General features: G+C 47.6%; 1 protein-coding gene across 8 annotated transcripts in view; it reads right to left on the minus strand.

The window, feature by feature from the left end:
• Nucleotides 1–18,254, minus strand: part of LOC119437407 (uncharacterized) — a 408,649-nt gene that overhangs the window by 7,318 nt on the left and 383,077 nt on the right. For 7 of the 8 annotated variants that reach the window (XM_049660503.1, XM_049660506.1, XM_049660507.1 and 4 more), the window contains 5 exons: nt 16,378–16,470; nt 12,845–12,947; nt 10,291–10,353; nt 1,398–1,544; nt 889–989 (listed from right to left, as the gene is read on the minus strand). In XM_049660503.1, the coding sequence (XP_049516460.1) occupies nt 889–989; nt 1,398–1,544; nt 10,291–10,353; nt 12,845–12,947; nt 16,378–16,470 (507 nt within the window). The remainder of the gene's footprint in view (nt 1–888; nt 990–1,397; nt 1,545–10,290; nt 10,354–12,844; nt 12,948–16,377; nt 16,471–18,254) is intronic. The other variant, XM_049660508.1, reaches the window with a different exon arrangement.

Here is an 18,254-nt window from a genome sequence, read left to right on the forward strand (position 1 = left end):
CAGCATCAGCCGGCCATGAATGGTGCATGATAAGAGTGGCATAGAACCGAGTGGAAGGCATCACTACAAGATTGTGGCCCTTATTCCACCACTGTCATGCTGTCGCTACAGGTAGATGAAATAGTCAATGCAGGCACCAAATCTTTATCAGCGGCTACTAGGATTGACTAGGCTTCACTATTTTCAGTTTTGAGCAAGTGCAGGTGACATGGCCGACGACCATGTCGGCAACATACGAAAATGAAAATATGGCTACAGTTGAACCCAGATATATCGAATCTGAAGGGGATCACAAAAAAGTTTCATATATAGGTAATTCGATATATAACATAGAAACATTTTATACAGGAATTTTCATGGGGATTTTAGAGCTGTTCCACATACACAATAATTCGTTATGTGTGTGTTTGATATATCCAGGTTCGACTGCATTTTTGCTCGACCCGGTTGCCAAATTAGCACATGGCTGTGCAGTCCGAGTCCGAATTTATTGCATGGCGTGCTGTAAGGTGTCTGAAATTTCAATCCTTATACATTAGGTCTCTGGGGCTAGTGGTGTCCCCTGCTGAGCTGTCCGAATAATCAAGCACATCCGAAATATCAGTCGGTGACTGTAGATCACGTTTATCTTCAAACCTTCTACAGTAAACTACTCTCAAATGAAATGTTCCTCGGTATGCAGTTGCGTAGCCCGAAATATAGTGCTGGCTGCACATTGATTATGCCGAGTTTCATTCCCTGTGGACTGTACATATTGATTTGTGAGCAAAACAACAAGGACTGCCATTCACCTAATGAATAGGTTTTCTTTCCATAAAACCCCTTTAAAATGCATTTTTTTCAACTAGACATCATAATCATGCACTGAAAGTTGAAATTTGTGCTCACATAGGTCGGCGTGGTTTCTGGCGGTGGTGGTGGAGCAGGTGCAGTCTGGTCTGGTAACGGAGCAGGCGACACAAAGTCATAGCCAGATCTTTCGTGTTGTTCTGCGCAAAGAAAAAGAGTGAGAGAAAAAAAAATAAGCCCTTTTAATAGCTTCGTTCAAAGCAGTTTTAACATGCTACTTAACAAATGAACTAATGGAAAAAAAAAATGGCCGTGAGATGAACACTCATCACTAATCAGCTTGCAAGATGCAGTTTCGCCCGAACATCAGTGTCAGGATGGTGCAGAGACTGGGCTACATTCGGGGGCAAAAGTGCACCCAAAAATGTTTGGTTGCTGTGCAACATCGCAAAAAGTGGTGCACAGGCACATATCTAAGCACCTTAGGTGGAACATACGATGGAATTTGCAGTAGAATTGCCATAGGGTTGTAAGTGTTTCCAGGCTGACAAAAGAACATTATGTGTGCCTGCACCCTTCTTTCCAGTCCTATAAAGGCATCTACTCACCACCAGCAGCTGGAGGAACAAAGAACTGGACGGGGGGTTGTGCAGCAGACTGTTCTGGAAACGCTGCCACTGCAGGTGCCGACGGAGAGTCACCAGATGCCTTGTTGCTGTTTGGGTTCAGCACATCCACATAGTGCTTCCGCAAAGCTGCAAATGATGCAGAGAACAATGTTGCATGCAACGCAACTTCCAGAAAGACATGCACACTAGCATTATATGACGCAAGCCCCTCCAAGTCTCGAGATAACAGGGTCAAAAGGAGTATGTTCTCTCACAGCAGTTCACATCGCTGGCATCGTGTGCCAGCCCCCCCAGGTGCCGTCTTACTCTGAATTCCTAAAATTTTTTGACTTATTCCAACCATTCTTTATGACATGTATGAAGGTAAAGCTTGCTACTCACATTTTACCACGCCTCGTGCACTACTCGAGACTTTCAATCAAAAATATCATATGATCACATGCGTATCATATCAGATAGATGTATGCGCTCACAGATTTCGTGGTGTTCATGCCACATGTGCAAACCATACACTACAACCGAAGCTCTCTCTTTTTTCATTTAAGAGATGCTTTATATGGCTAGGCGAAACGAAAAAGCGGCTGTTAGATGCCTGTCTACAGGAAACTATCATCATCAGCATTGGCTCGAGCGTTGTCTCCTTCTGCAGCTGGCTTCTTGGCGGCCCTCGGATTGTGCTCATGCTCGGCACGCATTAGCGCCACTGCTCCTGCATTTGTCATCATCGTCTTCTTCCACAGCTGGCTGCGTTGCTGCTCATCATTCCAGCGTAGAATTTCACATCTCTTCTGTCGTCGTAATTTAAGGGGGTATGAGCCATTCATTGTCTTACGTAACGGACAGATTTAATGTAGAAGCAATTTAATTTCGAATTGTAAGCGGCAATGTCGGGCGAATGCTGCTAACCACACCACAGAGCAAACTCGAGACATCGAACGCAAGCAACAGCGGCGGACTGCGGGCATACTGTCAGTGACGTCGTTTTCTCCGTCGCAGCCGAACGTGCGTGTAACCTTATTAAGAAACAAAAAAACATAACCAATAATTGAGAAATACTTTAATGAACTATCAGGATTAACCCAGTGATAAACACCGGGGGCACACGTTTCAGCTTTGCTGGTAACCCATCTATACCGAGTGCTTGGGCGGTGATTTTTAAATTTTTTTTGTCTACACACTTATCTTGAAAAATGTAAACATCAGTGTAATGTGTCTTTCCCAGAGGCTACTGACAAAAATAGAGAAACCTTGGATTGCTGAACCATTGTAAATAATAGTTCAGGAGGACGGCGGCCCCCGATATATACAAATGAAGTCAATTAATTTCCAAGTGCGCCTACTAAACACTGGTTCCTGTATTGACATTATGAGGCTCTGACTTCAGCTGCCATGTGTAACTAGTGCCACTGGGGTTTGTTACCATCTGCCAGACTCACAGGAACAATTCATTAAAGGCCTAGATGAATTGCTAACCTTATTATTTAACAGATTCCCTGGCTCACCAACGATTCTTGTGGGCGACTAACTCTTTATTGACGAGTGGTGCCTACAGGCAACATACCAGGGAGAAATAAACTTTATTTTCTAACCAGGCATGGGTCTTGCAGAGTTTCGGTATTGAATACGAAGTTTCTGGCATATAAATGTCTTCGGCCAGCACTGATTGACAGGCAGCAAGCAAGCGCCATTTGTTGGTTTAGAACAGGAACACTGGATGAGGAAGAAGAAGTTTGGCACACGACTGTCTTTTGTAGGCAAGGACAGAATAGAGAGACCGATGGGAGATATCTGGCTGCAGTGGTGTCACACATGTGATGTAAAGCAAATGAAATGTGCACCTATGGTTCACAACACCTGTCTGTACTAATCCCTAATGAAGCCAAAGGCAGCTTGCGGTGAAGCCCACTTCCAGTTATCTGCCTGGAGTGTCCTCCCTATTGCTGAAAAAGTTTCCACTAAATATTTTTTTTCTTTTCATTGATTATGCTTATTCTCCATGTGTTTCGCATTAAGATGGAAAATAAACATTTTTTTCAGTTATGTATGTGCCGTCATTAAAGGGTTAATTTCCCTGGAATTAACTGGCGAAAGGGCACACCCGAAAGCGACCCAAGGAAAGCTCAATGTAAGGATTTTCTTGACGCAAATTCAAAAAAATTAAATTATGGGGTTTTACGTGCCAAAACCACGATTTGATTATGAGGCACGCCGTAGTGGGGGACTCCGGAATATTTCGACCACCTGGGGTTCTTAAACGTGCACCTAAATCTAAGTACATGGGTGATTTCTCATTTCGCCCACATCGAAATGTGGCCGCCGTGGCCGGGATTCGATCCCGCGACCTCGTTGACGTCATTTCTTCTCATGAATTAGGCCAAATAGCTTTCTTGCCAACACAAGTGTGCTGACCACTGAACCTGTGAATATGTCCATGCATGTTCGATTGCATCAGTGACCACAACATCCTCCCATTGTGAATACGCACTCAAGCGTATAAAAAGTGTAAAAGAAAACAAAACAATTTATGATCATGCGCGAGCAAATGTTGAAATGATCACCAGTGAGTTCTCGTCTTTTTGTGTGGAATTCTTGAGCAGCATGCATGATCGTGATAGCAATGATGACTGGAAGAATGTAACAAGCTGACTGAACCAAGAAAAGTATATTAAAAAGTCAGAACCCTTCCACCCTGTGAAGAGGGAAGTCCAGCGAAGCTGGCGCTCTGGTGGGATTTGCTAAGGTGAATTTGGCTACAAAATGGTAAACCGACCCCTTCGCTACATACCCGGGAAAGAGGCTTCGGTTCCGGCTCCGAGTAGCACAATGGGGTATTTGTTTCACACTTAGACGATGGCTATACAATGACCGGCTCTGAAAGAACTGGCTCAGCGTCCACGGGCGACGGCGTCCCTGGCGCGTTGCGGGGAATGGGACGCGACGGCATTCCTCACGCTTTTCTATGACATTCTCAGACAAGAGTCCTTGACTAAAACTCCTCTCACACTCCACTCCTCCGTTGACCTACTTTTTTTTCTCTCCTGGCTCAGCGCACCACGGAGAGACGCTAACGACGTCACTAACGGTACTGCCGATGGCGCGTGCGCTTGGGTGCAACGTAGAGGACGACGTAACTGACGGCGCAGCCAATGGAGATGTTTATCAAACATGGGACGAACGGTTTTTCGTTTTGCCTAGCCATATACAGCTTCTTCTTGTTCTTTCGGGGGTTTTACGTGCCAAAACCAGTTCTGATTATGAGGCACGCCGTAGTGGAGGGCTCAGGATTAATTTTGACCACCTGGGGTTCTTTAACGTGCACTACAATGCAAGCACACGGGCGTTTTTGCATTCGGCCTCCATCGAAATGCAGCCGCCGCGGTCAGGATTTGATCCCTGCGATCTCGTACTCAGCAGCGCAATGCCTTAGCTGACTGAGCCACCGCGGCGGGTGGCCATATCCCGCGATCTCGTACTCAGCAGTGCAATGCCTTAGCTGACTGAGCCACCGCGGCGGGTGGCCATATCCCGCGATCTCGTACTCAGCAGTGCAATGCCTTAGCTGACTGAGCCACCGCGGCGGGTGGCCATATCCCGCGATCTCGTACTCAGCAGCGCAATGCCTTAGCTGACTGAGCCACCGCGAGCGCAATGCCTTAGCTGACTGAGCCACCGCGGCGGGTGGCCATATCCCGCGATCTCGTACTCAGCAGCGCAATGCCTTAGCTGACTGAGCCACCGCGGCGGGTGGCCATATCCCGCGATCTCGTACTCAGCAGCGCAATGCCTTAGCTGACTGAGCCACCGCGGCGGGTGGCCATATCCCGCGATCTCGTACTCAGCAGCGCAATGCCTTAGCTGACTGAGCCACCGCGGCGGGTGGCCATATCCCGCGATCTCGTACTCAGCAGCGCAATGCCTTAGCTGACTGAGCCACCGCGGCGGGTGGGCCATATCCCGCGATCTCGTACTCAGCAGCGCAATGCCTTAGCTGACTGAGCCACCGCGGCGGGTGGCCATATCCCGCGATCTCGTACTCAGCAGTGCAATGCCTTAGCTGACTGAGCCACCGCGGCGGGGTGGCCATATCCCGCGATCTCGTACTCAGCAGTGCAATGCCTTAGCTGACTGAGCCACCGCGGCGGGTGGCCATATCCCGCGATCTCGTACTCAGCAGCGCAATGCCTTAGCTGACTGAGCCACCGCGGCGGGTGGCCATATCCCGCGATCTCGTACTCAGCAGTGCAATGCCTTAGCTGACTGAGCCACCGCGGCGGGTGGCCATATCCCGCGATCTCGTACTCAGCAGCGCAATGCCTTAGCTGACTGAGCCACCGCGGCGGGTGGCCATATCCCGCGATCTCGTACTCAGCAGTCGCAATGCCTTAGCTGACTGAGCCACCGCGGCGGGTGGCCATATCCCGCGATCTCGTACTCAGCAGCGCAATGCCTTAGCTGACTGAGCCACCGCGGCGGGTGGCCATATCCCGCGATCTCGTACTCAGCAGCGCAATGCCTTAGCTGACTGAGCCACCGCGGCGGGTGGCCATATCCCGCGATCTCGTACTCAGCAGCGCAATGCCTTAGCTGACTGAGCCACCGCGGCGGGTGGCCATATCCCGCGATCTCGTACTCAGCAGCGCAATGCCTTAGCTGACTGAGCCACCGCGGCGGGTGGCCATATCCCGCGATCTCGTACTCAGCAGCGCAATGCCTTAGCTGACTGAGCCACCGCGGCGGGTGGCCATATCCCGCGATCTCGTACTCAGCAGCGCAATGCCTTAGCTGACTGAGCCACCGCGGCGGGTGGCCATATCCCGCGATCTCGTACTCAGCAGCGCAATGCCTTAGCTGACTGAGCCACCGCGGCGGGTGGCCATATCCCGCGATCTCGTACTCAGCAGCGCAATGCCTTAGCTGACTGAGCCACCGCGGCGGGTGGCCATATCCCGCGATCTCGTACTCAGCAGTGCAATGCCTTAGCTGACTGAGCCACCGCGGCGGGTGGCCATATCCCGCGATCTCGTACTCAGCAGTGCAATGCCTTAGCTGACTGAGCCACCGCGGCGGGTGGCCATATCCCGCGATCTCGTACTCAGCAGTGCAATGCCTTAGCTGACTGAGCCACCGCGGCGGGTGGCCATATCCCGCGATCTCGTACTCAGCAGTGCAATGCCTTAGCTGACTGAGCCACCGCGGCGGGTGGCCATATCCCGCGATCTCGTACTCAGCAGTGCAATGCCTTAGCTGACTGAGCCACCGCGGCGGGTGGCCATATCCCGCGATCTCGTACTCAGCAGTGCAATGCCTTAGCTGACTGAGCCACCGCGGCGGGTGGCCATATCCCGCGATCTCGTACTCAGCAGCGCAATGCCTTAGCTGACTGAGCCACTGCGGCGGGTAGCCATATACAGCTTTCGCTGTAAAAAATACAAAGTGCTGATCAACTAATCATGAACCAACTAGCACGACAGTCAATTCCTTATGTCTTGAGAAGCACTCACACAAAGCCTTTCTCGTGTAAGTAGGATATAAAGTGAACTCTCGTCAAGACAAACTCGGTTAAGCCGAATTCTCGCATATAACGAACAACATGGGAACGTTTGTTTGGTTTTCATTGACTCAATGCAAAAAAAATTCGCTTAAAGGGGTTGAGACACCAAATTTGTGGCTTGCGCGTTGTTTGTTTCAAACGTTTCTTATTGCCCCAGAAAGCATGATACATGCTGGAAGGTTCATATATTCTCGGTAAATAATTTAATATTGCATCATTTATGTGCACCATTTTCGGCTTCGGTTTCTCGGCGCCGAGTTGGACAGTGACGTCACTGGCTAGGAAGCTTGCTTACGTGGGCCCACAAGGCTGTGACGCACGAACTGCTGCATCGTCTGCTCTCGCACACACGTTTTGTACCAGCGCAGGCAAACAAACCCACGCCGACAGTTGCCATCGCTAGCTGCGGCAGCTCCGATTCCGACTCTGCGCCTGCGTCCGATGCAGCTTATACGGCACTCTAGACTCGAGGCTCTCGAGGCTTGCCCCGTGCTGTGGGTTTGACGTCACTGTGGTATGACGTCAAACCCACAATGTGGTATGACGTCACTAAAACGCGTTACGCTTCCAACACAGTGACGTCGATGTTAATTGCGCTAGCGATGGGTCTCAATCGCGAGAACAAGCATTTAGGCACTCTTTGGAAGCGAATTAAAATATATTTTAAACGTTTGCTGTGTCCAACACTTCATGTTGAGTGTCCTTTCATACAGAGGAAGCCTACAGCAGGCCTTTTATACCCTCAAAATTTGGTGTCTCAACCCCTTTAAGACGAACTGCCTCATACGTACTATTCGGTTAAGACAAACATTCGGACTGACTGCCACCGCTACCAATCCTGGAGGCTAGGATGCCTCGATGTGCACACCAGGGGCATGCGCATCTGCATATGCATATAAGCAGTCTGTGAAAAATGAGGAGCCATTCTGAGATGCACATAATATTAAACACTTAGTACTTTGAGTGTTTGAACCCTTCTGGACTTCTCAAGTCTACACAGTGTCCACTTTTCACAGTAAGGAATACGGAAGCTAAATGTGATCCCAAAAAGTCTTTTGTACCGACCAATATAGCTGGCTATAGCTCCTGGCCAATGCCGTTTCTCAGTGGGAGCATGTGACCTCGCGGCATCATACGGGTCCTATAGGCTCTCCACCGCTGCTGCGCCACTGGTATTGGCCACCAAACAGCATCTTTCTCTCTGTCGCCTCTACAGCTGTCAGTCGTGTATCCTTGCCGTCCCTAGGAGCATTGCACGTTTTATTGGCCTCGCTGGCCTCACAGCAAGCTAGAAATGCTAGCTAGCATTTCTACTAGGCCAAGAAATCAGCATAAGCCTATCGTGCTTTCGAAGAAAGCAGAAATAGTGTCGGAAGTGAGAGCCGGCAAGGTATCGGAGACAGAAATAGCACGCAAGCATGGAATAGCAAGAAGTAGGTTGACAGATATCAAGGGATGAGGCGCGGGCAACAGACGCTTTAAACGATAGCGACTTTGCGCCGAAATGGAAGAACATGCGAACGGCTGCGCACAAAGATTTAGAAGGTGGTGTTCTCGCGTGGATACAACGAGCTCAGAGGGCTAATCTGCCTGTCAACGACGACGTTTTGAAGGCAAAGGCAGAAGAATTTACCCTTCGGATGGAGATCCAATTTTCGTGAATGGCTCAACTGTTTCCGCAAAAGGCACGAGCTGGTTTTTCAGTCTATTGATGGTGAGGCCGCCGCCACTGATGAAGCGATTTGCAACGATTGGAGGCTGACAAAGCTCAAGGAGCTTTTGCAGGAATACAACCCCAACGAAATCTACAATGTCGACAAGACCGCCCTTTTTTATCAGCTGCTTTCTCAGAAAATGCTCGCGCTGGCTGGCGACAACTGCACAGGGGGCAAGCACAGTAAAATAAGAATTACTGTCCTTGTTGGCGTGATAATGTCTGGAAGTGGCAAACTAAAGCTTTTAGTTATTGGCAAGCCGAGGTCTCCGTGCTGCTTTAAGAATGTTAAAACGCTTCCGGTGACATACATGGCCAACGCCAAATCGTGGATGACACAGTCACTTTTTGAGCAGTGGCTGCGGAATATAGATCGCCGTTTCCTATGAGAAAAGAGGCGCATCTTGTTTTTCATAGACAACTGCCCTGGTCATGGTCACGTCACCAGACTTGTAGCCATTCTTGTGGAGTTCTTGCCCGCAAACACAACGGCGAAGCTCCAGCCAATGGATCAGGGAGTGATCAGCAGCCTGAAGAGGCCCTATCACTGATCACTCACTCCTTCAGAGATGTTGCATTGCATGGAGAGCAACAAATAATACACAGTGGATATCTTGGCTGCTCTGCACCTGTTGACAAATGCATGGAACTAAGTAACTGAAGCAACGATCATCAATTAGTTCCACCATGCAGGATTTGTCATGCCTGACAGCTCGGCGCAGGATTACTGTGATGACGCGGATGAGGCAAGCTTGCTATCTACGCTGGGCAGTAAAAGTGTTCTTGTGGACATGAGCACCTACATCAGTGTCAACAAAGATGTGCCAACGTGCAGAGAGGACGCGGTAGACACTCTTACTGAACAGGTCCTTGGGGTGCCTTTAGAGGATAATTCCGACGACAATGAGGACGCTGGCTCAGAGCCTGCACCAATGACCTGTGAGGCAGTAGATGGCTGCTTGAACTCCCTAGTGAACTTTTTCCAGCAGCATGAAGGCACAGAAGGATTTTTAAGGCCATTAGATGAGATGACGTCGTTTGTGGCTGCTCGCTGATTTGCACAGAAGTGACAAACATCCCTCACGGACAGGATGAAGCCAAGCAAGAGTACCACTTAAAGACAGTTTTCTAATGAGTTCAAATAAATAAATGCTTTTTATGTCATTTTTCCCCCATTGTAAGTCTACTTTATTTACCGTTTGAAGTAAGATGAAGTTTGTCTGTTAAAACGAACTTCTGATAAGACTAACAAATTTTCATGGTCCCTTCGAGTTAAACTTAAAGGGAGTCTACTGTACAGCCAGGCAGATCCCAGAAGAGACAATTTCTAGTCTTCATATTTACAAAGAGGCTAAATGAAGATTGTGAAGAATGAGGAGAATTCGATAGGAGCAAAATAATAGCACAACATAAAAAATAAATAATATGGTTGTGGAACAGTTTGCCAATAAGTACCATTGATCCAAAAAATTGTAGAACACTGCCTAGCAGAAACACCACTGAGAGTTTCCATAAAATACATGAAACTCCCTTGAAATTACACATGACAAACTTACCATAACGCATTTACAATGTAAAGGAAAGAATGGAAGAAAAAAGAAACTCACAGCGCTGCTTGCTCAGTTGAAAGCGGTTCTCTCCTGGCTTGCTACTCAGTGGACTTGGCTTGCCTAGACCAGATTAAAAAAAGAAGAAGAAATTACCAATTGCCCTCCCCTTCACATCGATGTACTTCTGCCTCCTGGCAGCACACAATCCAGCAACTTTTTTCTGACATCTAGCCACACTTTCTTGCCTCGTTATGTGATCTGATGTGTTCAGTGCAGTTAAATCATCTCTGCAGTTTTTATTTGGCTCACATGATAGTATATAGGGTTTTATGGCGCAAGGGCCAGGGATGGCCAAATACAACCAAGAAATGGTATCAAGTATTGCTTTTATTTGGCTCACCAAAAGTGCCTTCATGACATTTTTCAACCCCAATTCAGCTAAAACAAGGTAACAATTTTTTGGCTAAAATAGTATCTACATCTGCTTCACATTTATCCCCCATGTCTTTGATAATTGCAACTCTGAGAAAGAAAAACAAGGGGGATGAGAGGTACAATGAAGGTAATCACTACGGGATTGCGTTTCCCTGCATATAAGCAGTCTGTGAAAAATGAGGAGCCATTCTGAGATGCACACAATATTAAACACTCAGTACTTCGAGTGTTTGAACCCTTCTGGACTTCTTAAGTCTGCACAGTGTCCACTTTTCACAGCAAGGAATACGGAAGCTAAATGTGATCCCAAAAGGGCTTTTGCACTGATCAATATAGGTGGCTAGTCTATACATCTGTTATCCCTCGACTGCCACATGCCCGTTTTACGGCGCTAATTCTTAAGCGTTATTCAGTACTTTTGAAGCTGAGTGGCATTCCAAAAGTGTGCAGATCAGACAGGCATTCCCTGGACCATGCAGTGGGACCAATGGTAAGGGAAAACCACTTTCAGGGGCACTTGTGTTTGTGACATATTGCGACACAAGGCTTCACTGTAGCAATGAGCACTTGATGCCATTCGGGAAAAAGAAAAAAAAAAAAAAGAAGAATTGGGAAGTGTGCCCCCCCCCCCCCCCCCTCGCCAGGTTAGGTTATTTCTGTTGTCTACTTCTACTGCTTCAGCCAAGTGGCACACACACAAACACCTTGAGTGGCATCCACAAAAGCGACTATACTGACAACCTAAGAACAAGCTCCACCCACAAGGCTGTACTCCATCTGTCCACTGCCCTTCTGCGCAACAAAACATAGTTCCTGAGGGTCGCTGATATTCGAAAATGTTTGCCTCCGCCCCGATGCTCCGAAAATAAGCAAACGGGCATTCGGCTGGTGCATCTATACGAACTATCTTTGAGTTGGACGGCGGTGTATTTGCGACTGCATTCTTTGGTTGTCACAGACTATACAGTAGCCGACGGATTTTTCGGACTCCAAAAATTCGGATTGTTGGATATTCCGGACTTCATAGATGTACCATCAGGATTCCCATAGAGCTAATGCATTTTTGCGACCGATTTTTCGGACGAATCTAGGTGCCAATGTTCGATTTTCCGGACTAAATCGCTCGCTCCGAGCCACGCTACCCGATCTTGGGCCCGCCATGTTGGATTTTCCGCTAGCTTGGCCGAGCTTGGCTTCCAGTGCCTCCCTGTATAGCCTTCATGATTAGTACACGCACGCTATCCTTCCGTCTCCGAGGCCATGCCCGCTCGTCCTTGGCCGACAAAACGTTCCAAAAAGTGGCACTTGCTTTTTTTTTAGGTCAGCTCAGCAATATCGTCATAATCATTTGAGCGGAATTCGTTTTTTTTTCCGTTTTTTTAAGTTCTGTGTGCGGGTGAAAGCTTGCGAGAGTCAACGCTCGCGCACGCGAGAGAGGAAGGCGGCCGGAGGCGCGCGGACTTCGTTCGCTCACAGGGCATGGGGAGAAGGCGACGGAGGTGGTGGGAAGTTGCGTTCAGCTCTTGCGGCTTCTGCCGACGGAGCTGCCGCGCAGGCACCGCATCTTGAAAGCGATCTGCTATGTGGCCAAAGTGTGCGCCCGCGGGGGACTCATCTTCAAAGCGATCTGCAATAGGTACAAAGGGTGTGCGCCGAGTGCCAGTAGCTTCGTATGCGATGTTTTCTTTGTTGTTTTTTTTCAACGTTCGCGTTGAAGCGAGAGAATAGACAGCGCGAAGGTCAATTTGCCCGCGGTCATCGAGCGAGATGTGTTCATGTAACCTGTGCGCGCGTGACACCGTGCTTATTCAGTTAGTAAGCGCATATTTACAACTTTATACAGCCGATAAAACTAACATCCTTACTTCGTATTGCTGTCTATTAATTTGCTATCGCAAGCGATGCTCCGCCTTTTGGGCGAAGCTGCGCTGATCCTCATAATATTTTTCTCTTGGGGGGGGGGGGGGGGGGGGGGGGGGAGTTTTTCGGACTGTTCGGTTTTTCAGACTGCTAGATTTTTTGGACTATTTTTCAGTCCCCGCGAAGTCCGGAAAATCGGTCGGCTACTGTAGTGAGCATACAGCACCTGGTTGCTGAATGGGAAGCTATGCTTGTTGTCCAACTGAGGCAACTCGAAGCAGCAATGACGAAGTGAAAAAGCAGCACTATGGCTCACCCCCAAAGCTTGTGTCCGCCGGAGGAGCTGCCATCCGACTCTCCGCTTCACCAGGTGCAGCGTTCTTGTCGACCCAGCACTTCTTCTGCTCATCCCACACAATCTGTGCACGTAAGACAGCGGGACGGTGTTGAGCATGGTAAGAGCACGAAGGTGCTGCCAGGCACCAACCACCACCCCACCAAGAGGCATGCAGCCAAGCAGGCAAAGCAGAAGGACTGAACAGTCACAGCTAGTGTGAAAAGCAAGAGTAGACAAATCTACGTAATGTCAAAAGGAGCCCGAAGGCAGCATGCTGTAGAGCACCGCCTAGAGCAAAGCTACATGCACACTTGTGGACAGGCATCAATCCTCCACAGCATAACCTTCCGATAGAAGTTAAATTAATTAAATTCTAGGGTGTTAAGTGCCAAAACCACAATTTCATCATGAAGGACACAATAGTGGGGGACTCTAGATTAATTATGAGCACCTGGAGTTCTTTAACATGCATCTAAATTTAAGTACATGAGCGTTTTTGCATTTCGCCCCCATCGAAACGCGGCCCACCGTGGCCAAGAACTGAACCTGTGACCTCGTGCTTAGAAGTGCGCAACACCATAGCCGCTCGGCCACTGCGATGGGTGTTTCCGACAGAAGTGACAAGACATAATGCATTGTTACTGGCCTGCCTGCCATGGCCAGTGAAAAATGTAGGGAGCAAATGCAAAGTTCGAAATCTCTAATTTGCTACAGCTAATTCATAAGAACTGTAACGGCGCAGGTAAGTTGTCTATTCATTCTATTCAGTTGCCAAGGAGCTGGAAAATTTAACTGTGGCACGATATTTCGCTAAAGTCAGGTGCTTCTGTCAATTACCATGAGGTTTACGGAAGAGGAAGACTTGAAATGGTCATCAGTGCTCGGACAAGAGATCTTTCCAAAGCCAACATTTCGACAAGGTGCCTTGTTTTTGGCCTGAGGAAGACAAGACCCCTTGTCGAAACCTTGGCTTCAGAAAAATCTCTTGTTCGATCACTGTTGTCAACTAAGATGGCACTGCCCATGCTCTTTCAAAGGACACAATCAGATCCCGCATGCCCAGTTAGAGATACATAAAAGCAAATCCACCTATATCTTCGGACTGCCACATGACTGCGCCTACTAGATAAATTTGTCTGAATTACAACACTCGCATAAATATAATGTATCCATCAGGAATTGTGGCATTTGCATGAATATAATGCAACTAAACCATATATTGTGGTGTTGGACTTTCTCAAGTTTGAAAAGTAAATGCAGCGAAAGCTTGAAAATTCAAATTTATTCAGCTGAACATTTGAAATATTTCTAACGGGATAATTATCTTATGCCCGACAAGTTGCAAGAACTTTTTGGACAACTGATTAATTCGATTTGGTTCTAACAATTTAATTAAAGCAGCACCTGGCAGTGCATCCAACATGACTGCTTTCCCTATCTACAGTTATGCTGTCATGCAAACATTGTTCTACTTTCGACTGGTTGATTGTGTTCACTGGAGTGTCACTGCTATGCACAAGTCTCATTCTTGCACAAGATGTGGGCCGCAATTTTGCAGCGATACCTTTTCCGATTCTATTCCTTCTTGCACTTCATCAGTGGTCAGAGCAACTCTTTGCCCGCGTTATCAATGGGATCAGCTGACCATGAATAGTGGATGATAAGAGCGGCATAGACTTGAGCGGAAGGCATCGCTACAAAATCGTAGCCCTGCTGTACTGGAACCTTCGTGAATGTTGTCACCTCACTAGCGAGATAGGCCCTTCATTATCAAATCGTTCGCCCATCGTGAATACTGCAGTACAATGTTGAAATAACACAAACACTACCAACTTCTCTGGAACATATGACGACATATGTATAAACCGCATACAGACTCTGGCAGTGTCATAAAACTTGACAACGAGTAAATGTGCTCGCTGCTATCGCTGCTATGTTTCTTTGGGCACAATTTTACCCAATAAGGAGTTGGGTCCTTTTCATTCATTCTTCCTGCAGTGTTTCTGCCTTTGCACTGTCACCACCCCATGACAATAAGCGGCATAGCCAACATCAAGCAGCCTTTACAAATACAAGCAATACAGCAGGGCTATCTCGCAAAAGAGTAGGGGACATGATGGAAGAACCCATGACAGAGAGAGAGCATCAAAGTAGGCAGCTTGCTTGCCAACTGTAGTCGCCACCACTCAATGCTACAGACGCATTCTGAAACTACGTGATCCAGCAATTATGAAACTAAGTGAACACAGGCTACAGACATTTTAGCGCTTAAGCAGGTGAAGGTGTGTGTTTGCATGGGCCCTGTTCCTTGCGGCTTGATCAGCTAATTTACACTATTGCAAGTGGTTGCCACCACTTTTGTCGGCATACTCATTCATAGATGACTCATGCTCAGTCTTGGTCAATGCTAGTTAGTGGAACCATTTAGCAATCAAATATGTGAGCAATAGGCATGTATTTGTCTGCTTTCATGGCATTTTTGGCTCAAGCAGTGAAAACACGCGGATGTTACAATTGTTGGTGCTAGTACTTGGATGAGTAGTTGGAATGGATACCAGTCAGAAAAGGCAGCAGAAGCAACACAGCTTGGCAGAAGGAAATTGGCAGTGTACTGTGATGTGAGAATGCGAGTAACTACTCTGTGCACTCTTTCATCTACTGCACTAAAGTAATCATACTTTTCCTAAAGTCACTACATTTTTGTTTATGACTGCAGCACATTACTTCATTGCGATAAGTTCCAGTTGAAAGGTTAAGCTGTGGCAAAATGACAGTTCCTCCCTGTAAGCTGGAAATCTAAGATGAGTGCATGAGGGGGAAAGTAGAGGGCAAACTACAGCATCAAAAGCTTCACCGTCTGTCCTGGCGTGCAAGGCTCAGCTGAAGGTTTCTCTGAAGCCATGATGCATGCATCCGCCAGTTTAACAGTATTTTCCGATTGATGCATATTATGAAATCAAAAGAATATTGTTGAAAATATATGGCTGGCTCAGATTTAGTACAAAAGATGTTAAGAGTTTCAGTTGATTAATGTCACATGTAGCTGCAACACTTGCATGTTCCATGCAAGTACTTCATCTGCAATCAACATAATGTGCTTAAAAAAACTAAAGAAAGTTGGCTTTGCCAATGAAACTAAGTGTCACACACTATGCATCATCTATCCAATACTACACTGAGCCTTCACAGTGCTTTACTGCACTTTATCATTGCTAACTGTCTTCCTAAAGTTAAAACATGAGCCAAGGATTCCCCAACAAACCGCGCAAGCAACATTCCGACGTGGCATAAAGAAGTTGCAAGAGATCTTCGTGCAAGGTGTGAGCATGACAAAGTCCCAAGAACCAGTGTATCTCCAAAAATATTGTTGCACAACTATACAATATCCTATAAATAAACTTTGTGGAGAACAAAAGGCATTGTGCAAGAGATGAGGCCACAACCGAAGCTATGCCATGCACAAAGCAAGAAGGGAATAGAGAGAACATTCCGAGTACAGAACAGGCACGTACATCAGGGTCCTTATCATCGGGCAGGATCATTTGATTGGGGCCTTTGGGAAGCAGCTTCCCAAAAATGCCCCCCAGCCAACTCTTGCCAGCCACCTACGCATACCACAATGGCACATCTTAGCAGTGCCTCACTCTTCTCCCGTGGATTTTGATAGACAACATGTGACACCAGTGGTCAGCAAGCTATTATCACATAAGAATACATCACTACAGGTCCCACACTGTGATGTGCATGCCTTGTGCTAACACTGCAAGGCATGCCGAAGTTGCACCTCAGCTACGACAGAGCTCATGAAAAGCTCACATGTCTATGCAAGCTATGAAAAAGCTCAAGATAAGCTTGCATGTCTATGCAAACATGTGCATACACAGCTACGCTAGAGTTGCAGCATCTAGCAAAATGACAACAACAAAAGCCATAGATATCTATAACTTGTTTCTCTGCAATTAGGGTTCGCATGGGTCCATGTGAACATCAAGTAATTACCTATTTGACCATACATGACTAACAGCTGGGCTAAGCAACTACTGAGTAGGAACTCTACACACTTTAAGCAATGCACATTCCTTTTTTCCCTTATGCTTACATCACAGCGAATTCCAGTGAAACAACTCTTTCCTGCATCTTTCAAAAACCCTTTGTACCAGATGTGCACAAGCATGTTTTGCATGTAGACGACGTTCAGCACTAAAGTTCATTGGACACGAGCAAAGAGTTCCATGACACTCTAGGGATGACCAGCTACTTGCAGTTAATTTGTCATGCAATCAGATAGTGCTTAACGTATTTCCCTTGAGCTTCTTCAATTGCATATCTCGGCTATCCCACAGTACCATTACCTCGTACAAACACATGTACTGGAGAAATAAAGGTAGTCACTGTACCAAGGTCTTTGAGCCTAACTACACATTGCAGGATAGCTGATGAGCTCACCACAATGTGGAGACCGATCGTGTAAGTACAGTCGAATCTCGTTAATTCGAACACGATTAATTCGAACTGCCGGTTTATTCGAACTGATGCTGTGGTCCCGTCAAAGTTATGTGTATTTCAATGGGCGGAAACGCTCGGTAATTCTAACGCGAAAGCATTTGCGACGGTTAATTCGAACATACCGCGGACCGACGATGCTCTCAGCAGCGCGCCAAATAACGCGGCAGTGCCTCCGACCGGCATTGCTGCAACACCGCCATAGAGCAAAAGCTTTGGAGAGACCCTTTAATGCGGCGGCGGTGGCCCAGTCCGGCAAACGCTTGCTTCCCGATAACGGCAGAAAATGAAACTTCAGGGAGCGGGCTATGCTGGTGCCGGGGCGGCAGGCGCGTGCGGAGACCGTCGAAGGTGAGGGAGCTGCGAGGGAGTTGGGAGAGAGGGCGAGGGGAGTCACCGAAGCAACTGCCACCGAAGCGGCGGAGTTGCCGAGGCCAAATCCGCTTCCCTGCCACCGTCCTCCCTCACATTCCACGGTCTCCGCACCGGCGCCGTCCGCTCCCTGAAGTTTCGTTTTCTGCCGTTATCGGGAACCGAGCATTGGCCGGCGTGGGCACTTTCGCTCTTTATGCGCTTGCGCGCCGCGATATTTCACGACTCGCACCGTTCATGCATCGTGCTATGGTGATCGAATGCTTCAAAAATATGTCCTTCCTTTAATTCAAACTTCTTTTAATTTGAACAAATTTTCGGGCCCCTTCGAGTTAGAATTATCGAGATTCGACTGTAATTATGAAAACTTAGTCACTTCCTCTCATGCCACATCAGCCCAAACATTTACACTGCTTGCTTTCAATGAGTGCCTTCCGCTGTAAAAGTGCTAGCAGTCACCATAATACCAGCCAATTTGTGACTCCTGGCATGTGTGAGGTAATAAACAGATCAG

This window comes from Dermacentor silvarum, chromosome 1, assembly GCF_013339745.2.
Source record: "Dermacentor silvarum isolate Dsil-2018 chromosome 1, BIME_Dsil_1.4, whole genome shotgun sequence".
NCBI lineage: Eukaryota > Metazoa > Arthropoda > Arachnida > Ixodida > Ixodidae > Dermacentor > Dermacentor silvarum.